Below are 26,682 nucleotides of genomic sequence, written 5' to 3'. Positions count from 1 at the left end.
TTATTGTTGGAAAGTAGGGCTCCGGAGAGTTTGTTGTCCCGGAAATATATTTGTTTTTATTACGTCATGTAAGCGTGTTGTTATTGTATTGAAGAAGGTGTTATTTTGTAGCGATTTTACTTTTTTGCTTTGGACAGCAACATGATGTTTCTACATTTATAGGAACATGCTAACTTGTTTGAGTTTTTTTGTAACATTTTCTACATTCTCAACGCTGTAAGTTTATAGTTGTTTTATTTGTCCCTTAGTACAATCATATTTGACTTAAATTATTTAAGAACTTCACTACAGTCACGGGTTTAGAAAACCAAACTAAAACTTAGCTTTTAAAGTATGTGACTACAACATTTTAAAACATATGACAGTTAGTATCAAAAATCATAGCCATGCCAGTGAACTGAAAAATGTTACGCTTGATGAAAAAAGAAATGTGTCAAGTCATATAGTTTCAAGCTATCGCTACTTCATTCTCTTCAACCCTGATTCCCCGTAGCACTATATATTAATGTTTTTCGTAAATACCTCGTGGATATCTGCTTCGTCTGTTTCGTCCATTTAACGTTCCCTCCGTTCTGCCCTACCGTACCGAACCTTCTGACGAGCCACCAACCCGTGTCATGTTGGGTTTATTGTAGTTTTATGCTCGAGCTTTACCTTGCCTTGGAGCTGGGGACGTAACTAAACATGCTCTAAAGTTTCCCTGCGCATCTAGATTCGAAGTTTCGCTCGAGCGCGAGTACCAGAACCTTGTTGAAGTCATGTTCACCGTCTTTCCTTTTCGCTCTCCTTCCCGCGCTAAACTAACTGGGAAACTTCTTTACCCGGCGTATTAATCAGTGAAAACTGGCCGCCGGCGAAAGGCCCCGCTTGCAAGCACCGGGAATAACGCTCGCGAAAGTGACTTCTTCGCGACTCCTGGTGTACCTCGTTCTCGCAGCGTACGAAGAGCGTCCCTTCGCCTGCCAAGCCCATCCCAAGGGGGCCACCCCTTCGGGTCCCCGGGACGAAGCGGGAAAATAAAGAACTTTGTCGACAGTTGTAATGTCAGGTTGGAGTGGCGCTCGCTTGCGAGTTGCGTTCTGGTTGCCATGTTTTTATTCTCATCTTTTTCGCTCGCCCCCCCTCCGGCTCCAAACCGGGGGATGACATATTTAATTCGAAATCATAATTTAATGTCCAAAGTTCAGGCTCGGCTCAGGTACGAGACGTTTCACTCACCCTCAGCTCAGTGCGTTTTACGGTTGGCTCGCTTGCACTCCCGGTGAGACGATCACAGCATTGTGTAAGCATTCGCAATTCTTACAATCCATCACGATTGAGTTTGCACGAGTAGTCGAGCAAAAGTTTGTCCATTACCGATTCATTCTCGGTTGCGTCGGTTGCCATTATATATTGTGCACGTAGAAGTTAACGAACTCGACGCAAAGTCAACCGACGAATGGCTTTAATTTTTAAAAGCTTTTAGAAGCGTAATCTGTCGTTGCTGTAGATGTGTATAGTCATCTAAGAGTCATAATTTGTACTTAAAGTTACGACAGTTCCTCGTTTCTCTGACTCCGCTAGTAATAGGTTCATAATATGAATAAAATAAATAAACGTACTGCTGAAGAGGGTTTTCCACATTCGACCAGGTCCTTGCTTTGGAGTTTTTAACACTTGGTAGAATGCTTCATGGCGTCATCTTGAATTCAGAACAAGATCTCTCTTACATCAATATTGAAGCACAAGTCCACTAAGCCTCAGTACCGTCAGGAGAGCTCTACATGAAACATTATAGTGACTTTTATAGTGGTTTGTGTAAACGTTTTTGTCGTCCTGTTGAATTTCTGCTTATCCCAGGTTGGACTTTTTCAAATTGTTTTTTAATTGCATTCCATTTGGATGACAAATAAATAAGGATACTATAACTTTTTTTGGTAATTTATTGTTGACTGTTAACTTTTTAAAAATCTGTGAGTAATGTTCCATTTTATTCCATCTCTTTTCCGTTACAGATAATCAGCAGCATGCAAGTGTCCATTTCCCGAAGGCGTCATCATTCCGGATGATCAGCTTGTCGAGTTTCATAATAAGCTGCCCGATAAAGTTTATCCAAATAACGACTTTGTAGAAAATAAAAAAAATACGAAGCTCAATCCAACGGCAACTGTAATGCAATTAATTAAAATATAATACACTGTGATCCGATCGTGTTCACCAAAGTGAGATAAAATGGTGGCCCAGAAGGACAAAAAAACCAACCGGCCCACGCGAGACAGCGCGAACAGGAATGTGACGAGCATCCGGCCGTAGAGGAAAGTTGGCAAGCGTTGAATCAGATTACATTTTCCGAATTAATTCGGTTCCGCACCGGAACGTGGCGTGGCGGTGGAAAGTGTAAATGTAATTATTCATTATTTCTCAGTACTCTTCAAATTAACCAACCACCACTGTATGGGAGGCAGGGGGGGTGGCTGGTCGTGTTTGCGCTATGTGTCAGTTTTTGCTCAATTGAAGCGGCCCGAATCGGCTGACAGGCGGGAAGGGGGGAATCGAAGGATCTGGATAAAAAATTCATTCCATAATTAGCAGTTAATTATAAATCCACCCCGGGAAAGGGATGGATTATGCAAAAGAGTGTGAGCCGTTGTTCATGTTTCTATTTTTTTTGCACTGAATATGTGAAAAGTTTAAAGCGATGGTAAGCCGTTCGGTGAAAGTTGAATCGCGTCGTCGTTGCGCTGTAATTTTATCCTCATTTTTAACAAACAAGCTTTATCACATCCTTCTCTGACGTTCGCTCTTTCTTCTCTCTGCCCCGTGTAGCGTCCCGTAGGAAATGGAAAGTGTTGTCCCGTTGCGGGAACCTCCGTTACGGCAAATGGTGCCCTACGATGCGTCAGGCGTCGCGCGTGTTGAGTGCAGTGCTGGCGGAAAAATTAAACAATTAGCCTACCTGTTGCGTGGTGCAGTGGAAAAGTGCAGCAGCGAGCGGGAGGCTATTTTCCCGCCAACGCGTCAGTGTGCGATCGTGCGTTGTTTGCGTTGATTTTCGCTCGCCATCCGCGTCGGTTGTGTTCTATTTGCGCGATCCATCGTCATGTGTGCGGGTGTGTAGCGGGGTGGAAAAGTCCGCGTTCCGGGAGTGTGTGTGTGTGTGAACGTGTGTGCGCGCTGTGGTTTCGGTTAGTTACGGTAGCGGCGTGTACGTGATACGCCATTTTCCCCGGGCGGAAGCAGAAGGCGCCATTCGGCGAAGCGCTCGTTTGGGCACGTTTTTGCAACACTACCAACATCCACGACGACGGCGACGACGACGACGATGACGACGAGGACGATGGCAAAAGGTTGCGGGAATTGATTTTTCCGGACCCTTTCCTCGCCATTAGGAGCACCCGCTTTCCACGGCGCGGCTAAGCAACTTCAAGTCATGGACAAGTGAAGGCGTATGAATTGACGGAAAGTGTTCGTGTTCGTGTGTGTGTGTGCGTGTGTGTGTGGTCGGTGGAAACGAACGACTCGAAATTTATGCCGGTATCCTTCCCATCAGAGATATCTGCCAATTTGTGTACACGCGTGTACGGTTCAACCGCGTCATGAAGCGAATGCTGCACCGTCGATCCTCAACCGGGTAATCGGCCGCCATTTTGGAACCACTGCTCCATACCGCCAGCCACCGACGCTAACGACCGAACGCGTCCTACTTTGTGCACGAGTGAACGAACTGCAAAACAACCGCACGCAGAAGAGACAGCGAATCCGTGAACGTGGCACTGATGCGTGCGTTTCCTGTGAAAACGCCACGATTTCGCACACGAGCACGTGCGAGGTGGTAGTGAAATGAAATTAACGCGTCCCAATCCGGAGCCCCCGGTGGGGCAGTGGTAGTTTTCCAGCGCGCCGTCTAGCTTCCCAGGGCTTTTCCGCAAGGCGCCCGATTTGGGTTTTGCTGTGGTACTCCATCAAAGACACTCGCTTCCACGTAGGAGCCGAAGGATGGTGATGGCACTCGAGAACGACACGGCGGTGGACTGGGTCGGCTGGGACTCGTCGGACTACTTCCGGTTGTTCGGTGAGGCTGCGGGTAGTTCGGCGAGCGCCCCCAACGACACTGCGACGTTGGATGTGCGGGTTGGCCCACCCGGTGGTGCCGCTCCGTCACCCGGAGGTCCGGACAACCGTACATCGGTAGCGATGGCGGCCACCATGGCAGCCGCGACGCTGCTCTCGAACGCATCCTCCCGCCCGGGGCCGGCGGTCGGCACCGTCAACGACAGCTACGACGGCTACCAGTACTACGCCGACGATCCGGGAGCGTTCAACGAGTCGTTCCTGGCCGGAGCCGCCCGGGGCAGCAGCTTCGAGCTGATGGCCGAGGACATCGGAGACTTCTTCAACAATCCCAACGGGACGTACGGCAACGGGACGGGCTTTCCCGCCAACTGCTCCCTGACCAACACGACCTGCATCGGACCAAGTGAAGGTAAGCGGAAGGCCGCCGGCTGAACATTGATTTTTGTGTTAGCGTTTGCCCGCTCATACAGATAGCCTACTTTCGGTACGCTCACGAACAGACACACGGTCCGGCGCATTGTCAGTGGTCAGTAGGCCATCGTAAACTCTGATTAACGACCTCTGCGCGCCATCGAGTGGATCGAACTCCGAGTGTTGTCCCTCGGAAAATGGTGATTGTATGGGGTTTAGGAATCGACTACCAACGGGCCAAAGACCGGTACTTTTGCCTTCGCTACGCCTAACTTTACCGATGCCATTGGTCCATACGAGCGAGTTAACGAGATAAACTTTCACTCGAAACGCTACCCTCGAGCGGAGGGTTGAACTTGAATGGGGGTAGATTGTTTTTCGTGCCCAACCTCCGCTGGTGGTGGTTTGTCGAAATCAAGAGACACTCTCTACTTAAAGCACTCCTTAAATATGGAAAGATATTAAAGAGACACACCCGATATCGGATGTGGAGATATAACCGCATTTTTAACTCCGTCGCAAAACATTGCTTTGTTTCAAGTGGTGCACTCGAGCGCGAAACCTTAGGTAAATTTAATTTTCTCCACTACAGATGCAATCATTTTGAGGTAATTAATTTTTGACGAGCATGTAATCTATATCTAATTGGTTCGTCTCCCTAGACAACTGCTCGTGCCTCTCTACTTCCGCTTAATTTCGGCGTTGGTCGGTAAACTATCCACTAAACGGTGGCTTCAATTTGTGGTTTCGTATGTCCTAAGCTTTCCCGGAAACATAATACATAATGGTCGTTGGCTAGATCAACATGGTTCCGATGGTTTGATGTTTTTTTTTAAAGTAACCCAGCCTAAACCGATGATAACAATCAGATAAATCACTCAAAGCGACTGGACCGGGAACAAATGGATGTAAAACATATTCTCTGTCTTGTGAGGAGATATTAATCTACCTACGATTATCCCTTGCTTTCGGTGTGTGGTCAAGGTTTGTGGTGACCTATGTTCTCTTGTTTCCTCCAGACAAAGTGTCCAAAAACCGGTCTGATAAAAGGCAGATTTATCTCAATGCTGTAAACGGTTACTTTAGGATGATTATCCCAAAAGTCTCATTGTGGGATGGTGGACCGAACGATGGATCTACCGAGAAGGAAGGATGTTGCTTACGTTTCAACCAAGAATCCTTGTCTTTTCTTCTACTTTTTGTTCCACCAATGTTTGTAGGAACCAACCGGAGATGCTATTTATTTATGCTCATTTCAATGTAATGGAAACAAGCACAGGTAGATGAGGATTCCTTCTGAGATAGCAAAAACATTGGCCATCCCGGAAGGGACACATTTTCACTGGCGTCCGAATGAAGGACAAAAACAAAAATGGAGATTCTCTTCCAACCGGAGTGGGCCACCAGCGGAAGTGAAAGCAAATTCCTGTTTCGCAGTGAGCGAACATAAATTTTCCACTCAAGAATGGTTTCGCCCGTTGGGTGAGTTTGGACAAAACGCTTGATGTTTCTGCGCGCTCGTAGTGGGTGTGTCTTGTTATTTGTTTTTTATTGCAATGTGACCCCGCATCCGCTTAGAATTTGATGAACGCTCTTAAGTGATGAAAAGGGTCTATGGTGGAAAACTGCAAATCTTCGTAATGAGCGATGATGAGTTTGTTGTGGTGGTTCTTTTTGAAACTAATCATTTACGGTACAGTTCAACCAAACAATATATTTTGAAATAATTCAGGTGATGTTTGCATTAAATGAAAAAGAAAAAGAAACAATTTTCTGAAAGGAATGACAGTTTTGCCAGTATCACTTATGGAGAAAGGTTAAAAATTCAGTTGGAAGCCTAGTTCTGGCCATAGACCGTGCTGCTGAACTTGCAGCACTTGAGACAAAATGCAATGCTGGCCGAAGTGATAAATAGAAGGTAAAATATTTTAGTTTCTTTTCTTGGGTCAAAAGGTCCCCTTAACTGGCTAAGGAGTTGGGAAAAACCTAGAATAGACGGTCATAGATTCTATAACTTATTTAAAGCTGGTAAGCATATATTTTTGAGGCATGTTACAATACAATTCAAAGGTGTTGGAGATCTTAAATTCCCGTAGAAGACCGAATTGGGGCTGACAATCATCGAGAAGGGAGCGCCAATGTTTCTATTCTTTCCTTCAAGTCTTATTGGCGTAATGGAGAGATATAAAAGCAAGGGGAAGCACTGCCGCCTGGGCTTAGCTAAATTTTTCATAAAACATTATAAAGAGTACCAAGTAGTCAAGTATCACTAATGCATACAACACTGCTACACTGAAGTCGAAACATATTACAATTCTGAAAAGTAGGATCTATTCCAACAATTTTGAAGCCCAATGGAAGCATCAGCTGAATCGTGAAGTCAACACAAGAACTTAAAAAAATGTCACCTAGCAGGCTATTCACATATTTTTTTAAGTACTAAACTGATGTTACTAAACAATAAAATTTAAGTCAAATAACTACTTTGCATAGTTTCATTCCTATTGGCGATGCTAGTTTGTCCATTTGGCTTAATGCAAGCGTTAATATAAAACAACATAGTTTTATTCGATCCTCTCTCTTTGATGAAGCTATTCAGCATAAAAGAAATAACGATGCACAACGGCAACAGTCAAGCTGTACCGGTTCACCTTAAAATGATGGAAGACAAATATTGATACAGCCCGGGAAAGTGCAAGGGAAAATTAATTTACCACCGTACGAAACAATAATAAGTGAACCTTGCTCTTCACTAACCGGGTACAATACTGAAGTCAAATGCTGGAGCGATGTTAAGCGCTAAGTAACACAATTCTCTCGCCAGGAACGGAAGGAACAATATGCAGCGGTTTTGACACGACGGACAATGGCCGATGAGTGGCGAGAAACATTCCTGGCCGCACGATGTGCACGCTCCGGGGGTTCCATCCGAGCGGTTAATTAAAATGGAGACGAGTTCTCTGCATGAAATAAATTAAAATTATTTCCACCACACCACACCGGATGCTGGCTGGCGGAATTTAGACGCACAGGGCTAGGGTCCATTTAGCTTGCTCCCAGCGAGACTCCAAAGCACGGACGGCACAACGCCGCTGCCGATGATGTGCCGGTCGGATGTTGTGCTCTCGGACTCTGCTGAGGGGAATAGAGTTAAAAAATCCAACGAACATGGTTCCACGAACGCAACGGACAAGGCTGTACTGCTACTTCACTCCTTGCATTGGACTTGTTTTTCCGTGCTATGAAGCTGCGCCGGCCCACCGGAAGGCGCGTTTCGGCAAACGTTCGTCTGCTTCTCACTTTCAGTTTTCGGTAATGGTCCCCGACTCGCCGGCATCATTACGAGCCATCCCCGTTTGTCCGGCAACCCGACCAAAAGGTTACTTTCCCACGTTTTCCAGCCGTTTCGCCAGCGCACGTAACGCATTCCGTCTGTGTTGGGGTGCGTTTTGCGTGCGAGTGAAGGGTAACATTGAAAATGGAAAGGTTTTTCAAACGATCGCTCTACACATTTTGGGGGGTTTTCTAGGCGTCGTTTTTCGTAGACTCGCAAAAAAGTAACAATGTTAAACGGCCGCTGCAATGGTGATGGTAGTGGGTTGCATTACAAAAACAATACTACTTAAGTGAACCGTACACTTACAAAATAAAAGCCCTTTTCTGTGGGAAAGTAGTGTGTTCCAAAATAAGGGGTTATGTACCACTGTTTTTTTTTCGCTTTGGATCACAGATGAAATGTTTGCATAGCAGAAGGGATGGAAATTTTTATGAACAATACTTAGTAGCAAACCATTTAGGATGGAAATTGAACAAACATGCTTATAAACATGCTGGAAATAATTTTAAGAAATATTTTCATTGAGGTAACCAATTTATTATTAAAGTTCTGGAATGTATGAAACTGTTCAACTAGAAAATTAACTTTTATGGGAACACAAATTTGCATCAATAACTATTCTTTCATTAGTTTAGATACGTAGTTTTACAATAATTTTTGTGATGCTATTTTGCAACATGTTGAATTTTTTACCATATTATGATTGAACTTTCCAATTGTTTCAATTTTATATATGTTGATTTCGAGCAAGCTCAATTTTTTAATGCAAATAATGTAATTTATTTTCTCGAATGAAATATTGCTTTTTTCATAAAAAAGGTATTGGTATGAAAAACTAAAGGTTGTTTGATTCGATCTTTTCGCCAAAGATTGTTTACATGCGCATTATTGTAAACCTTACAAATGTTAGACACATAAATATTGACCATTTAATTTCCAATATCCGGTCCTTCGGAGCTGTGTTTGAATTTCTGAAAAGAAAATAAACGTGTTTTTTTTTATATTCGTTTAGTATGCTTCAAATATTTTGTTTGTGATAAACATGCAATACCAAACATTATCCAGAGAAACATAAATCATTATCCTGATACCGCATAGTAACGGTTTGATTGCATAGCATATATCTAGCTTGGCTTCGAAACATACTGTTGATTGAAACTTATGATTAATTAAACATTTCATCATTTTTTATTAGGTGACTTGAAGAAAACAAAGTTTCATCTTTGCTTCTCGTCGCCAGGAAATTCAACTTCTGCTCCATGGCTTACGCTTGGAAACATCTTAATGCTCGATCCGCTTTCGGTGCTGCTCGCACAAAATTAATCTAAATTCGCTGCCAAATATTTAATTAAACAATCGCGGGCCCAGAAAAGAGCAACCGTTTTCGAGCAAATCCTCGTTATCAGTCCGCTTTTCGTCCGGTGCGCGTTTTCACCGCGATACAGCCAGCCCTAAAGGTACTGTTTTTGCCAGCAAGAAAACATCCCACGCGGCCAGCCCCATTGAGGTGGATTTTTCCGAACCAAAGATTCGAAATCCAGAACCGTGCGCCATGGGCTGAGGCTCATAAAGGTGGCGGCCGGCATTGGCCCGGGCAGATTACAGTGTAGCTTTCTAATTTGGCCACCCCAAAGGCCAACGATTGTATACTTTAGTTCGCGCGGTTTAAACTTTACTTCCACGCCGTCGGTGGAGGAATATTCATCATCAATTTACAAGGCAATCCTTGCGTTTAATTAATAATTGAATTAAATCACTCATAAAATCCGGCAGCCGGAAAAGTCTGGCGTCTCATCCCGGCGCGTCCTGTCTGTTTCGATTAGGACACCTTGGTTTCGTTTAATTCGGGGTGGCAGGAAGTTTCCAAGTTGGTGCAAAGTGAAAGCAACACCTCCGGCGATGGAGACGATTCCGGAAGGAAGACTTGTTTACGGGATTCAAAGATTAAATTAAATCGATTTGAAAGTTTAGCTGTGAGAAAAATTACTTTAGCATCTTTAAGCTATTTTTGAGAATTTCTCAAAACAACATTTAGTTTGATTTTCCACGATTGCTTAAACATTTTTCCTGGCAAAGAAAGGATTTCACCATCATATTTATGTACATGCATGCCGAGGAAGAACAGACGAGCATGCAAATGATGATGAGAAAAGGTTGAAGGTGTTAATTTTGTGCGAGAAAAATCGGAACCCATCAAACCGCGGTCCATTAGCAACTTCCCGGCCCTTTTCGTCCCGATGACGGGCGATCCTTCACGAAGGGATCAAACGTCGTAGGCGCCGTGCGTCTCAGGGTTCGCAAAAGCGCAAGAGAATGTTCACTCGCTAATTAACGGCGGCAGCGGTGCGGTCGGCGAGAAAAGTGATACTTGCCACCGCCTTCGAAACCTTCTGGATGGTGAGCCGATTTCCCGACGGGATGGCTGTTAAATGGTTAATGCAAAGAAGAAGACGCAGAAACAAAGTGAATGAACACAAAAAAAAGGTGGACTGCAAAAGGGCTACTATAATATTGAAACTAGCCCGATTGCTTCGGCAGACCCGCTCCAAGCCTAGCATTCGAAGTAATTTTCTGGGGCTTTAAGCTTCGTGTTTAATTTCGCTCGGAATGTCCCAGCGGAGCAGTGTCAGGCAACCTGCCATAACCGTAAAAAAGGGGACGCTGTGCGACGGAGAGCTGCACATAGAAATCGAGCGAAGAAAGAAGTGGGATAGGAAATGGAAAATCCTCGCAAAAAGGACGCTTGTACTCCGAGGGCCGACGGGAACAATCGACGGGACAATCGAAGGACGAAGCGAGAGCTTAATTGCATTAGTGTTCCGGCGGGCTGTGAAGTGGTTCACTTGATTTAATTTTTCGCCTCTCTCCAACTCTACCCCCCCCCCACCCCCTCCGCTCTTTGTCGTTCGTGAACGTCGGTACCCTTCAAAGCGGACAATTTGTTGACGGACGGCTCCGGATAACGCAGGAGCAAGAAAAAGTCCGTTAGAAGCATTTCAGTGTTTATTCTCGGGCTGGAAAATTGTACTCTCTGTATCGCTTCGTTGCTTGTGGTTGACGGAATAGATGAGGAGAAATAGAACCATTTCTCACCTGCCCCACCCCGTCATCGCCATCCTTCACTGGGTGGCTTGTGTGCAGAGAAATTGAATTCATTTTCCTAATCTGCTGAATAAATTATAATTATAAATGTGCTTCCCTTTCGAGAATGCTGTACGATTTTTTTTATCATTCGCCTCCAAACACAACCTCCACAATTGAACCTTCTTGAACGTTAAGTTCGTCTGCATCAACGGCTTCTCCGGGGATCCTAATGCCTACGCCGATTGGGCCTCGGACCGTGTCGGACTGGCACTTCAAGTGATGATGGTTGTTGTGGCAGCGCTTGACCACCTGACAAGCTGTACTCCGCGCCGGGAATGGCTAGATCTGACATCGAGCCAGATTTAGAGATTAGCTTGAACCAAGTCGAGAACGCCATCGGCTCCTCGCGATCGCCAAGTTACTCTTTCGACTCGTCCGAGAATGAAACAGTCTTAAAAAAGCTAATTAAGAGAGACAGCAAGTACTAATCACCGGGCGAGTAAGTTGAAGTAAGGGTGTATTTGCTGAATTGGATTGAGTCATTTTGTCTTTCGACGGTTTTGAATGGAGGCACGGTTCTGGTCAGAGAAAATGAACTGAGCCATCTGAACTGTTTCAAAGGTGTTCATCAAATTGAATCTATGTTGGTAGCTCTTCGAAAAAAAAACATTCAAAAAAACGCAACAGAATATTCCTCCAGATTATGCTCTGGGTTACATTTAGAACACATATTATTCTGGATTTATCTATAAGTAAATTTTAAAATTTCTGAATTTTTGAAAGAATTTGAATAAGTGGATTTTCAAAGGTTTTTTTATCGATTTTTTTCAAAGGAAGAATCGATGATTTTCAAATAAGAAAATTGAAAAATCATAATAAACACTTACTGCTTAAAAAAAAGCTTATGAACCTCCTGATATACGTTACATTTTTCAGTGTTTTTGGTTGATATGATAATTCAAAGATTTTGTAGATTTAGGTTAAAAGCCATTAATAAAATTTAGTTACTGCTTACCAATTCAGGTTGAAACTGCGAGCTACTGCTCCAGAATCCAGATGAATATAATTATTTATTAATTTATTTTAGATTCTTATAGTTCAACAGTTCCTTATAGTTCAACAGTTCAAATACAGTAACAGAAAGTAAATAAAGATAGCTCCGTTCAATTCGATTTTTTTTGCAACTTGCTAGTGGAATGACGGAAGGATTAAAACAATTAAAAAAGGCCAAAAACTAGCCATCAAACATACTACAAAGAAACCGTTTGTGGATCATATAAACCTTATAGTGATTGTGATGTTTTAGCTACTTAAAAAAGAGGTCAAAATGACAGATGAGAAGAATTATCGCAAGATTCCAAAGCACTGTACTTTAGTGTTAAATTGTTATTTTCCTGGAATTTTAAAATACGTTTGAGTAATCTCTTTTACAGCTACATTACGCTAAAACGGATTTGCTGAATATATAGTAAAGTGGATTTGCTACTTTTTTCATCCTAAAAAAAAATAAATAAAGCATAAAACCACCCAATCTTGAGAGGTCGCATGTGTGACCGTAGTATGAAAATAAAGTGTTAAAAGAAAGTCCACTGGAAGGTCAAAAGTGAATCCCTTTACCGAGGAAACCGGAGCCCGGCGATGCAATGAAAAGAAAAGTAAAAGCGGCAAGCCGTACCGTGCTGAATGTTTTACATCACATTTGAGACCGAATGGGAAAACAGGGGCCGTAAATTCGTTTCCGGAAATGGTGGCCGCCCGCGAGCAGAAGTGCAAAAATCTTATTAAGTACAACTTCAAACACACCTCACGGTGTGCTGCTGTGTGCAGGAAGATACTGTATTTTGCCTGTTGTTTTTTTGGGTTCTATTGTAACCCTCTGCCCATTCCGCGATTCCACCGTTGATGTTGCAAATGGTGCGAAGAACCAGAGTCGAGTGTTTCTTTTTCCTCTGTTTCCCGCGCTCCATGTATGACTGGAATCCTCCCGGGAACCTCAACCCTTTGCATTGCCCGGATGAACGGTTTATTCTGTGACTTTTCTGCCGCTCCGCTCGGTAACGGAACTCGAAAGCGCACCGCAACCGAAGGACGTTAAAGTAGGGTTAGTGTGTTTACGGTGCTTCCGGTGCCTCGGTTTTGGGGTGAAGGCAACCCGTCCAGCTTTATGCCAGCTTTATCCTGCTCCACTCTCCTTCAATGCCACCGGTCCCCTATCCGAGCGCGCTTCAGGCCCTAGCTGGGTCGGTTTTGTGGTTTTGCCTTCCGACAGGGCTCCAGTGGCGTCTACCTGTTTGCGAAGGCACTGCAAACAGCATCCCAGATAAACTCCGGGCCAGCGGCGCGAACCATCCCTTCCGCCGCGCAGCGCATTAAGATTTATTAATATTGAGATGTCATAATTCGGTGTTTACGGACGGAATAAAATGTGCTTATTTATCTACCGCCGCCGGGAACTCTGCGGTGGAGAGATCTGCTACAGCGGTTTCATTTCCGAGCTCCGTTCGGGCACCATACCAGACTGGCTGCCTTCTCCGTAGGTTCACGTAGGAGAGGCTTTCGAGTCATCTCGAGCTCGGGACTATCCTGCTCGGGTGGTTCTGTTGCTCGTACGGTGATAAGCAAGACTCCCCGCGGAGCTGATGGACGTGCGGTAGCCGACGTCTAGACCGACGGTGCTCGAGATGGTTCCACTCAACAATTGGCTTTCAGTAAACCGCAGTCCTATCCGGTTTCCCGGTGCGTACCGGGGATGAGCCGTTGAGCGCCGGACCGAAACGAAACACGGACACAGCCAGCTCGGCGCATTTGGCACATCAGGCCCACCGCCACTTGATTGGTTATGGTTTCCGGTTGCGTGAAGAAGTGTCACTTGGAATGGAGATCTTCCTCGGGTCCATGGATCCTTCCTCTACGTAGCACGAAGCGTATGTCGAAAACTCGTGTCTGCCTGCTGACCGACATCGTGCTTGTGCCACAAGTGGGACGGACATTCTGGAGAAATTGAACTAGCGAAACACCACCTCCACCACCGGGTTGGGGGAGAGAGAAAGGTGTCCACAAACTTTGGAGTAAAGAACTGCTACGGAACAAACAAAACAATTGGATGCTGTGAAGTGGCATCGATCGGCGGGCCGTGTGATGCGGCTTGACACTGTCGCTTGCCTTCAAGCTCACATAGACATCGTTGTATCGGGGACACTTGCTCTGCCTCAACCGTGTGTTTCTGTGTGTCACTTTTTTGCACTCTCGTTACCATCAACACTCATCAGGCTTTGGATCAGTAATTACAATCCGATGGGTTCCTTTCGCAAGGCCGCACTCGATGCGAACGTTCGAAGAGCGACACCGTATTCCCGTCGGTTATCCGAACTAATTACTTTTGCTTGCATCGGTCTTCCAGCAACGCACCGGAGCACGTTCACCAACCATTCTGCGGCGAGATTTGAGACGGCAAACGAAAGCCCATGAGTTATGTGGTGAAATTACATCCGTTTCGGACAAACGTCGTTAGCTTCCATCCCGTACCTTCATACTCGTAGTGTGATCTCGTTTGATTAACGTCTGCACTATAATTCAAACTCTTTTTTAACTCACACTTTTTCTTTACCCTTTCTTTTGATTCACAGTGAAAGAGTACCACTACTGGTGCCTGATACTGGTGCTGTTCCCCATCCTGACGCTGTTCGGCAACGTGCTGGTGATACTGGCCGTCTGCCGCGAACGGACCTTACAGACAGTGACCAATTATTTTATAGTGTCGTTGGCGATAGCCGATCTACTAGTGGCCGTGGTCGTGATGCCGTTTGCGGTGTACGTTTTGGTAAGTACCTTGGGTGGGGAGGGAAAACAAATTATAGCGAATGATTGTGTCGGTTTCATTTGGCTGACATGTTGGTTTATCGATGCAATGCTTCCAATCGAAACCCGGAAGGAGAGAATTCTTTGTCCGACCGTTATTGTTCCAAAACCAGTAGCATTTTTCCGGTTTCAGGGTATTTACTTTCGGAAATTCCAAGCGTATTTGACATTCCATCGCGTTCACGAATGTCTTTGGTAGGATTAATTAGAACGTTCTTTTTTCGATTTACCTTCACATTCCGGACGGTATTAGTGGTTTATTAATTTCATTTCGCACATTCGTTCGTTGTATGTATTTAATTATCGTCTTGGGATCATCAAATGACATTTTTAAAAAGTTGTAAGTAATCATTTTGGAAATAAATAAGACGCTAACGAGGGCTTCGAACTATCCAAACTAGTTTTGGAAGTGTTTGAAAAATTTGTTTTGGAGAGTTAATTGTACAGCGATTAAAATAGTTTCATTTAAATTTCAATATTATATTTTTGATGTTGTGATTGATGAATGAATTGTTTAATTTATTTATCACCAACCCGGTGGATTTTTCTATCTGCAAAGTCTAACCAGCCGGCAGACAAACGGTACACAGCCTTTGGTGTTATTGCAAACTTTTCTCTTATGCCTAAGCATCAGAAAAGTTTTGAAATAATTCGAACAACTGCTCCATTTGGGGCGTAGCACTCCGAATGTTTTGCCCTTTTTTCCACAAACATCACCACACTCTCAGCCCTCATTCCGACCGGTGGCCAACCTTCGGGGCATTTTCATGCCGAAGAAATTTACAATGGGAACTTCTGGAAGAACTTCTCGAGAAAAGCGGTCAACAGAAGACGTTCGAAATTATTTCATCCTCTGTGGGCTGGTAGCATTTCAACATAAACAGAAACAGCTGTCGATTGGAGCAGAAATGAAAGAAAATGAAACCTTTTGCGAACGGTTTTTGGGAAAGTTTGGCCGCAGAAAGCACGCCACCTTTCCCGGGGCACGTGTGCCTCTTAAGATGTTGCAACACACTGAAATTAATGTTTAATAAGCAATTTTATTTATCAACTTTTGCGCCTCTTACCAACGTTCCTTTGGTCGGTGAGTGGCCACTTTTGAGTTGAACAGTACGGAAGCCGTAGAATTGGTCCTGGTTTATCACACAATTCCTTTCCTTTTCAGCTTTTACCCTTTGCCAAAACGCAACCGGAGTTTCCGGTCTAATGGATTCTTGGGTTCGAGCTTTGGTTTGTGTTGTGTCACTGCAAACGGTGGCAAGAGTGTGGAACTTTTCTCTTCCCCTACCGGACAGGTCTACAATGCATACGAGCACAGACTTACACACACAGCCACTTATAGTTGATGATATTTAATTAAGGAAAGGCTGGTCGTCCGGTCATATTTAATTCAAACGAAATTTTCCGGGCTCGTACCGTGTACAGGGAATGTTGTGGGGAAAAGTTATCCCGGTGTCGGTCCGATCGTTTCATTTTCCGTTTGAAATGAAGCTATTTGCTTCAAAATGGTCAGTATGTTCGCATCAAGTTTACACTCGATGGCCAGTTGAATCCAAGTGTCGTTTTAGTCCCGTCTAATTAAATGAGATAATGTTGCTTAGCAGCTGTTGTACGAGAACTTCCGACGAGGTAATCAAACCTACCGGAGGCGATGGAAAGGTAGATGGGGTGGGTACTAAATTTTCAATGGTAACAATTAAACGTATGCCTCTAATGAATTTATTTGGGGATTCACTCCGAACTCCACATGTTCAAGCTTCTAACATTCAATCACACCTTGCGCCCTTCAGCATACCTCGTCAAACGGTGATGAATTCGAGAGCGTTGGATATAATCCAATCGCCCGGGACAGCAAAGAATGTCCTTTTTCATTTCCTCGACACAATCGGACCCGGTCTATCGAAAAGACCAATCTCATCAAATAGAGATTAGGAATTGGTGCTTCCAGAAAAACCTCATCGGGATGGTTCCCCCCCGCAAAAGCTGACGAATTTCGCACGAAGCTGTGTAATTTTCTTCCCGAATTACATCTTCCTTATTTCCTTGTTTGCGCAACGTGTCTGGTCGATCCATTAATTATACTACCTCCTTCCTATATGCGTGCCATCCTCGTGGTACCACGTGGCCTTTGAGCAGAACCTTTCTATTAAGACTTTTTTCGTCTTTGTTTCAGCTACACCCAAATAACTCTGTCCCATTAGTGTCTGCCGGAGTGCCGGGCACACATCAGCCCTCGGGCATGTCTACGCATCGGTCATTACCTAGTTTTTTTTTTCCCGGGGCCTCGATGGTTGGAAGTAGTTTTTGATAGATTCGATAATGCATTACCGTTGTCCACGTTTTGGGCCGGGCGGACTTTGGCTTATGGCGATGGATGCAACACTGTCGCCCCTGGCGGGTGTGCCTGGCGATGACTAATTGAACGCTTAATTACTGTGCTGGTGGGCTTTGGGAAAAGCGTCATTTGGGCGGCCGGGAAACGACTTTGAAAATCAGTTTTCCGTCCGTTGATTAAGAAGTTAATCAATCTACCAACCCGATCGGCTGCCGTGTGGTCAGTTGGACGTAGTAGACCTTTACTGCGGCCGGTTCGCAAAGGGAGAAGCTTTTAGGCCTTGCCATTAGCCATTTACTTGTCCTGTCTTTCGAGGGCTGGACACTAAATGCATTGATCAGTTTAACCAGTTTTCCAGCTAATAAATAGGTAATTTACTCTGGAAAGGGTTTTTCGTTTGCAAAAAGAACCCCAGATGGCGGGATTGTACGCTCAACTTTCCTACAGAATATAAATTGAGAATTACACAACGCTTGTGCAGTGTCTCTTTTTTTTTTTATCCTCACTTCTGACCATTTAAATGCTTATGGGCGGAAAGGATATGCGAAGAATCGTAGCAAACGTAAACCGTAATAACTTCATTGTGGGTGCGCTTATGCGTCTGTCTCCATCGGGGCTCATCCGATGCATGTTAAATAGCGATGGACCCTTTTGCGGTGCGGCCTTTTCTTACAACCGAAATAATGCATAAAAAATGGTAACTTTACCAATGTTTTGCAAATGCGGGAGGTCTGTGGTATGCTGTGTTTTTTTTTGCTTCGCTTGCGAATAATTCACCATTGAATGAGGATCCCGGGCGAAATGGAAATGGATGGAATGTTCCATTCGTTGAGGTTAGGGATTTTCTTTCTTCCCATCGCTGTCGGACGTGGATCGATGCTATTGGACAAAGTGTGGAAAAGCATATTTGATTCGTTGGGATTATCCCTAGAGAAGAACCTTTTGGGTGAGAATACCGGAAATAGGTTCCATGATGGGATTCTAACCCTGAGTTAAGATGTGTTGGGAATTATTTTTCATTCAGTTTTTTGTTTGTTACTATTGGAAGGCTTATTTAGAGACGTAATAAAGTTTGGATGCGGCTTTTTAACGTGAAGAAAAGTAAAATTAAATATAATACAATAATCCATCCGAAAACAGCTTCAAAACGGTTGACATACTTTTTGTTAAACTAGTTTTTTTGATAATAAATCTATAAAAGCAGTGTTGAATCAAATCAGTTTTGTCATTTCAATAAAAATTAACCGTTTTTACTCATGTACTCAACACCTTATTTTGTGTAACACTCCCCTCCCGTTTGAAATCCCGTATACAAACTCCACTAACTGAGTGGTTCCATTAGACAGTACGATTGATCGATGCAAACACGTAAGCGAGATGCAGACAATTTCAACAATTTCTACCTTGAGCTTAGATAGCAATAGCACCGTTGAACGAGCGAAGCGAGCGTGAAAGTGAGATGCACAATTCCTACGCTCCGGTTTTCCCACGCACTTTACGGTTTCCCCACCCGCTGTGCTTTTGCTAAGGATACTATGGATACAAGATGGTAGGGGAAATTTTTCTTGCGCTGAACGAGTTTTTGGTAGTCGATGGTTACTTTGCCGAAATAAAACAAAGCAAAGCGTGAACGTGCTACACAGTTTCATTCAAAGTTTGCAATACGAAGGAAATGAAACGTTTTCGAGATTTAAGGGACAATTTTTTCGAAAATTGCATTTACTCTTGGGAAAAGTGGTGCTGCAACGTGATGGAAATAACCAACGCAGAATAAAATTAAGTATAAAACTAAATCCATAAGGTTAGGCCCTATAAACGGGCCCTGTAACCGGGAGCTGTCAACGGGCCTACTTACCGGGCCCTAAAAACGGGCCGTATTTCCGGGCCATGTAAACGGGTCCTGTAAATTGGCCGTGTTATCGGGCCCTCTAACCGGGACCTGTCAACGGGCCGACTTACTGGGACCTGTAAATTGGCCGTGTTACCGGGCCCTTTAACCGGGACCAGTCAACGGGTCCTGTAAACGGGCCCTGTAAACGGGCACTGTAACCTGGCCCTGTAAACGGACCCTGTAACCGGGTCCTTAAACGGACATTGTAACCGGGTCCTGTAACTGGGTCCTGTAAAATGGGTCCTGTAACTGGGTCGTGTAACCGGGCCGTTTTACCTAGTCCCGTATACAAACTCCGCTAACTGAGTGGTTCCATTAGACAGTACGATTGAGCGAAGCGAGCACGTAAGCGAGATGAAATTTCTACCTTGAGCTTAGATAGCAATAACGAAGGTGAACGAGCGAAGCGAGCGTGAAAGTGAGATGCACAATTTCGACAATTTCTACCTTGAGCTTAGATAGCAATAGCACCGTTGAACGAGCGAAGCGACCGCGAAAGTAGGATGCACAATTTCGACGTTCCGGTTTTCCCACGCACTGTACGGTTTCCCCACTTGCTGTTATTTTGCTAAGGATACTATGGATGCAGCATGGTAGGGGAAATTTTTCTTGCGCTGGACGAGTTTTTGGTAGTCGATGGTTACTTTGCCGAAATGAAAACGGCAAAGCGTGAACGTGCTACACAGTTTCATTCAAAGTTTGCAGTACGAAGGAAATGAAACGTTTTCGAGATTTTAGGGACAATTTTTTCGAACATTGCATGTATTCTTGGAAAAAGTGGTGCTGCAACGTAATGGAAATAACCAATGCAGAATAAAATTAAGCAGTAAACTACATTCATAAGGTTAGGCCCTGTAAACGGGCCCTGTAACCGGGATCTGTCAACGGGCCGACTTACCGGGCCCTGTGAACTGAGTCCTGTAACCGGGCCGTGTAACCGGGCCCTGTAAATTGGCCGTGTTACCGGGCCCTTTAACTGGGAACATTCAACGTGTCCTGTAAACGGGCCCTGTAAACGGGCACTGTAACTGGGACCCGTGCAATGGGTACTGTAACTGGCCCGTGTAACCGGGCCGTTTTACCTAGTCGCTATACAAACTCCGCTAACTGAGTGGTTCCATTAGACAGTACGATTGAGCGAAGTGAACACGTAAGCGAGATGCAAACAATTTGGACAATTTCGACCTTGAGCTTAGATAGCAATAGCAAAAGTGAACGAGCGAAGCGAGCACGTAAGCGAGATGCACAATTTCGACAATTTCGACGTTCCGGTTTTCCCACGCACTTTCCCCAGGTTTCCCCAGCCGCTGTGCTTTTGCTAAGGATACTATGGATGCAGGATGGTAGGGGAAATTTTTCTTGCGCTGAACGAGTTTTTGGTAGTCGATGGTTACTTTGCCGAAATAAAACAAAGCAAAACGTGAACGTGCTACACAGTTTCATTCAAAGTTTGCAGTACGAAGGAAATGAAACGTTTTCGAGATTTTGGGGACACCTGTCAACGGACCTGCTTACCGGGCCCTAAAAGCGGGCCGTATTACCGGGCCATGTAAACGGGACCTGTAAACGGGCCGTGTTACCAGGGCATGTAAACGGGACCTGTCAACGGGCCGACTTACCGGGCCCTGTAAATTAAGTCCTGTAACTGGGCCCTGTAAACGGGTCCTGAAAACGGGCCCTGAAAATTGGCCGTATTACCGGGTCCTGTAAATGGGCCCGGTAAACGGGCTCTGTAACCAGGACCTGTAAATTGGCCCTGTAACGTGGACCTGTCAACTGGCCCTGTAACCAGACCCTGTGAACTGAATCCTGTAACTGGGCCGTGTAACCGGGCCCTGTAAACGGGCAATGTAAACGGGCCCTGTAAATTGGCCGTGTTGCCGGGCCCTGTAAACGGGCCCTGTAACTGGGACCTGTCAACGGGCCCTGTATCCGGGTCCTGTACCTGGGTCCTGTAACTGGGCCGTGTAACCGGGCCGTTTTACCTAGTCGCTATACAAATTGCAGTAACTGAGTGGTTCCATTAGATAGCACGATTGAGTGAAGCGAGCGCGAAAGCGAGATACAATTTCGACCTTAAGCTTAGATAGCAATAGCGAAGGTGAACGAGCGAAGCGAGCGCGAAAGCGAGATGTACTGTGCTGACGCGTCAGCCTCCCCTACGCGCTTTGCTGTTGCTAAGGATACCAAGGATGCAGGATGGAAGGGGAAATTTTCCTTGCGCTCTGATTTGTTGCACGAGCTGATGAATGTTGAACGATTTTTTGGTAATCGATGGTTACTTTGATGATCGATGGTTACTTTGCTGGAAAATGAAACAAAGCAAAGCGGAAATCTGCTACACAGTTTAATTTAAAGTTTGTAATAGGAAGAAAATGAAACTTTTTGATTTGGGGGACAATTTTTTCGAACATTGCAGTTACTACTGGGAAAGGTGGTGCTGCAACGTGATGAAAATAACCAACGCAGAATAAAATCAACAATAAAACTACATCCATAATGTTGGGCCCAGTAAACGGGCCTTTTACCGGGCCCTGTAAACGGGCCGTGTCACCGGGCACTGTAGCCGGGTCCAGTAACTGGGTCCTGTAACTGGGCCGTGTTACCGGGCCACGTAAACGGGCCGTGCTACCGGGCCCTGTAACCGGGCACTGTAAACTGGCCCTGTAAACGGACCCACTTACCGGGCTCTGTAAACGGGCACTATAAACGGGACTGTAGACGGGCCGTGTTACCGGGACCTGTCAACATGCCCCCTTACTGAGCCCTGTAAGCGGGTCCTGTAAACGGGCCCTGTAACTGGGTCCTGTAACTGGGCCGTGTAACCGGGCCGTTTTACCTAGTCGTCGTAAAATAAACAGCAACGTTAAACATCATCAAGAGCTGCAACATTTTTCAACTGCTTTTACTTAATGCTTCTGTCAGCTTAATTACCCCTCGTTTGCACGTGTAATTTGTTACTTTTTATGGTATAAACATTAAAGAGTGTTAAAATAATATTGAATTAGGACCAAAAATGTTAACGAAAATACTGTAATTATACACATGAGAATACGATCTTTGGTAGTCGAATGGGAAACCGACTTAAAAATATTACTTATGCTCTTTTATTGCACTAGGAACTTTCATATTTGCACCATGCAATTAAGTACTCTTTTTTCTTTTTTTATCTTAATTAAAACGTTGAGGGGAAAAAAAATCTGTTAGAACTAGCAAGTGAGAAATCCCTTCTAATAAGGCAATGCTCCAATCGAATGCCTTAGCGGGGTTCCCGTCGGTGAAGGCGATTTTCATTAAACAACTGTTTTCCAACGTTCCCAATGGAAGGCTGCTTAGCACACCGTCCGAAGCGTGGGACATTTCTCACTCAACGGTTGACGATGTAGGCGAAGGAATTACCGCACTCCCACCTTCGCCATACGTGAACCATACGAGCGTTAAAAGTTGAGGCTAAGATAGCTGAATTGCCTTTCTCAACCGTGCGCGAACCCTGGACCAACACGGGCTATCGCAAAGGCTCGAAGCACCGAACCGAACCTCGGCCGGGCTAGTGTAATGCGGTGCGGTCGGTGCCAAAACTTCTCCTAATTGTTTCCGACAATTTTCCGGCTATCTAACGGCGAGCTGGCACCTAGCCCGGGCTCCCACGGTCCCTGTTAAACAAGAGGGTGAGGGTTTGGGGTGGCTGACGAGTTGACGACAAGATTTGCGGAAAAAGCCGCGGTTGGCCAACATTCCGGCCCGCATCGGCCTGCATGCACGATACGTGGGTACTTCGCTCCAGCGCCAGCCTTCAGCCAGGTGTTATTCGAATTCTGGGTAACTACTTTTGACAGTTTGTTTGGCCGAGATTTGCTGCCTACTGAGCTAGGAACCGTGGGTGTGTGTGTGTGTGTAAGTGCGAGCCAAGCAGATAGTGGCGTTTAACAAATGCGTTTGCTCGCCGCAACCATGGACCAATATTTCAACCAAAAAAGCCCACCCTTTCGGAATTTTCGGCTGGCGTAAACACGACAACCCCGGTTTTACCCTTTTCCGGGAGGGATTGTTTATTTTCCCGAGCACATTTAGTGCGCTCCCGGTGCGCGCCGGGGGTTAATTGTGAAACCACCATCCTTCTCCCTCATGGGGAGAGGGGGGAAAGGGGGTGATACTGTCTGCCCTATTCGGCCGAAAACCGGTCGGCGTTAAGTCCTATTAACTAGTTCGAAATGGAATGTGTCGTGGCAAGCTAAATACTGCCCTTCGTTCGCGTGTTATCGCCAACCGCGCCGGGAAGTCTGCCCGTTTTCTTGTGCGTTTACGCTCGGAAAATTGATGTTTGTGGCCCGACACGGCCGCATGTACAGTGTGTGGCTCGTGGTTTTAAAGTCGACGTATGCGACGCTAAGTGGTGTGCCGTGTTTTGGGAAAAGTTTCCGGCTCGTCGGCCCTCCCCCCTAGATTATCTGCTAACGACTCGTAATTGTTGGTTACGCTTGACAACATCGCCTGTTCCGAGGGTCAGGATGGAAGAACGTCCCAGTTGGCCACCGTTGCTTTGAGAGATGGCTTTGGAACGCAACCTCGCATGAAAACATTCGTAGCTCAATGGCTTGAAAGCTCACTCCACTTCGACTGCAATAATCCCGGAAAATGGTTGGTGAGTTTCCTCAGCTCTTGACTAATGTCCTTGGTGAAGGATTCGGTTTTTACATAGCTTTCCTGAGTAGCTGTGAATAGATAAAGTTTCATAATTTTGATATTTTTAGAGATCGAAATTCTTCCGTTTTGTTTATCCAAATTTAACTTAAGTTAATTAGTTTTACGCGCACTATATTCTGTTGGATATTCAAGAAATCTACAATGTTTTCCAACAGTTCAGATACCGCCTTGATTGTCATAGATTGCAATGATTCTTTTCCACTTTCCTTGTAACTCACTGACTAGTTTGAGGGAAAGAAGAAAAACTTTCCAACAAGATCTATTTTCGCACCATATCGATCGTAGTTATCTTCCATCTTGTGGACTCTAGAAAATGTAAAGAAAACAAAAATGAAAACAGAAAACACAGTGTAACTCAGAAGCGAACATTCGCCTTTCTCAACCTATTGTTTCCAACCCTGGTCTACCGCTGTAGCCTTTTTATTTTGTGACATAGAACCACCGCCTTGTTGTCCGTTGTCCTGTGAATTCTTTGCGCTACACTTTTTAGTCTGTTTCCAAGGTTTCCGTTTGCCCTTTCGTTTCCTCTCTCCGACCAATGCAATGTAGTTTTTTGTCTTCCGGTCGGGCATTCCCCCGCAAAGCTCTTATCTACACTTTCCCAGTCGATAACGGAGGCTTAAGACCATCGTTGTCATGCTGTTTTTCTTTTCCTTTACTCCGTCGACATCGATTGCCGGTTGCGGTAAATGTTTGAGAGTGTGCGAAACGTTCGGCAATCATTACCAGATCGTTGCCGGCCTCGGGGATGAAGTTTTCCGTCGGTTCGCGACGGCTTTTCCTTCCGCACGGCCAAAGTGCTAGAATCGATCGAGGAAAGCGTCGGGTGTGCTTTTGTTCTTTCATCACGCTCGAGGAAGGAAAGCGTGAGAGAAGCGGTAGAAAAAAGGGAAGAAGAGTGCGTCCGGTGAAAGTCCAACGAAAAATGGCGATGAGTGCTTTCCTTCGGTTGTGGTGCAAGGAGCAAAACTGCGAACAAACATACCTACATACACAAAAACAGCACCGAACAGACACTCCGAGTTACGTGTAAAAAGAGACGCAAATGTTGATTTATCGTAAGCTCAACGGAATGATAGTTATGAAGAGGAAATATGAGACCGATGGGCGAAAAAAGATGCGAAAAGGACTTTTGCCATGCCGAACGTCAGTCGAACGGTTGGGCCTCCTTGGCCTTCGCCCGCCCGGATACCGCGTACCAAAACACTTATCAAATATTCAAACCGGTCGTGAAATCCCGATCCGTCCCCAATCAGTTGCGCAAGGGATGGCAGAACGGTGTAGAACGGTGCGGCCGGGGGCCAACAGTCTCCATCAGATAGCCGTGAGGCTGGACCCAGCTGGTGACATACCATGATAGTGCTGCCTCGGCGAGACATTCCATTATAACAAGTTGCTCCGGTCCGGCGATTGCTTCCGTTTGCCAGCGGCGATGATGCTTTCTTTTCGATTCCGCTTCGGTGGCCATTCACGCCCCACCCTCCGCCCGTCCGGGGTGAGAAGAACGGCCGGTCGTAATATATAAGCACCCTCATTTGTTATTCATAGACTACATGATGGACGATGTTTGCGTCGCCGGCACTGCTGTCGCCAATTACAGTGACCCTTTCGGCCATTCTTGTCTTATCCTCTGGCCATCCATCTTGGCCAGGGTGGCGAGGCACACTCCCGGGTAGTCGATAGGTCAATCGATTTCTTGGACAACTCCCAATTTCCTTTCCACGAGGCCTGGCATGTCGTCCGTGGTGCTTTCGTGCGGATCGCTTACAAATTAGTTCCGTTTAAAAGGGTCAAGCACGGAGCGGTCGTTCTTGGTTGAGGTTAGCAGAATCGATCAAAACACTCCTACATTTTATTTTACAATCTTATCTTCCAATTGTGAATAATGGTTTTCATATTTTAGGATCAGAAACAACATTTGTTTTCCGGTTCGCTTTCAAATGTTTCAAGTTGTGCTACATAAATTAAAATCTATGGGCGTAGAACGTTACATTTCGTGGTTGAGAAACTAATTTTGGCCAGGATTGAACTTTTTTTTTTTTAATTTGTTAGTATACGTTTGGCTAATAATCAAACCACTAATTGTGGAAAATGAGACAATCATATGTTTCTGATGTTTCTAAACAAATTCAGAAGAATATGAATTGCATATCACGTTATTTATGTAGGAACAGAACATAGCTTTGTTTATTTAATTTCTTAATTAATTTAAATTTCAATTTTGTTTATTTCTTAGTTTCTCTTTCATTAGTTAGTGTTTAAATATTTTCAGATCTAACTTATATCATATTCTTATAATATGTACACATTTGGTCTTATAAGAACTACCTCATTCATTTAAAATTGGTTTGAAATAGTGCAACTGATGTCTATTAGTATGCATTTTTAACGTCATTAACGTCAGTGGCTAGCAAAGAACAAAGCATGAGCAATATTCTCAATCCTTTAATTAAATAATCACTAATGACTAAAGCTATTTCTTCACGGTAGAGTTTAAACCTAACTCAATCCGATCGTATCGTTAAACTTTTCCAGATCACCCTCGAAGCGTTTAAAGTATCCTTACTCTTTGCTGCGGTTTCACGAGCAAAAAACTCGTTTTCAAGCATAAAGGCATTACGGCTACATGGCATGCAAGCCGCATGAAATTGCAAAACTGTAATAAACGAACCATTTACCCGTCCGTTCCACCGCATCATGCCATCAAGCCAAACCCTTTTCCCAAACGAACCGCAATGCGATGCAGCTTCACTTTGGCTTTCCGGTTTCGGTCTCGACGCGCCGGTGAATGCGATTTCGGTTGGAACTTTGCATATTTAGTACACGTTTGTGTGATTATCGTCATGGATGTCACGGTTGCGGTTCGGCACGCCCTGCGCTGCTCGAAATGTGCACCCGAGTGCAGCGAGTTCGGCCTGTTCCGAAGACGGTCGCCTCGAACGGAGAGGCATTTCCCAGCGTAAGGAAACTGCGATAGCAAACTGCACAACAACACCGACCGTAAGTTGT

At 45.0% G+C, this 26,682-nt stretch overlaps 1 protein-coding gene across 1 annotated transcript in view; it reads left to right on the top strand.

Annotated features, from left to right (window-relative positions):
- The first annotated feature begins 3,975 nt into the window (after positions 1-3,975).
- LOC131284836 (dopamine D2-like receptor) overlaps positions 3,976-26,682 on the top strand; it is a 98,452-nt gene continuing 75,745 nt past the window's right edge. Inside the window, exons 1-2 of the mRNA XM_058313696.1 lie at positions 3,976-4,462; positions 14,512-14,705. Of these exons, the coding sequence (XP_058169679.1) occupies positions 3,976-4,462; positions 14,512-14,705 (681 nt within the window). The remainder of the gene's footprint in view (positions 4,463-14,511; positions 14,706-26,682) is intronic.

Source organism: Anopheles ziemanni, chromosome 3, assembly GCF_943734765.1.
Source record: "Anopheles ziemanni chromosome 3, idAnoZiCoDA_A2_x.2, whole genome shotgun sequence".
In the NCBI taxonomy this organism is placed as follows: domain Eukaryota; kingdom Metazoa; phylum Arthropoda; class Insecta; order Diptera; family Culicidae; genus Anopheles; species Anopheles ziemanni.
Note: the sequence above shows the minus strand (reverse complement) of the source record. Positions and strands in the feature narration are given on the sequence as shown.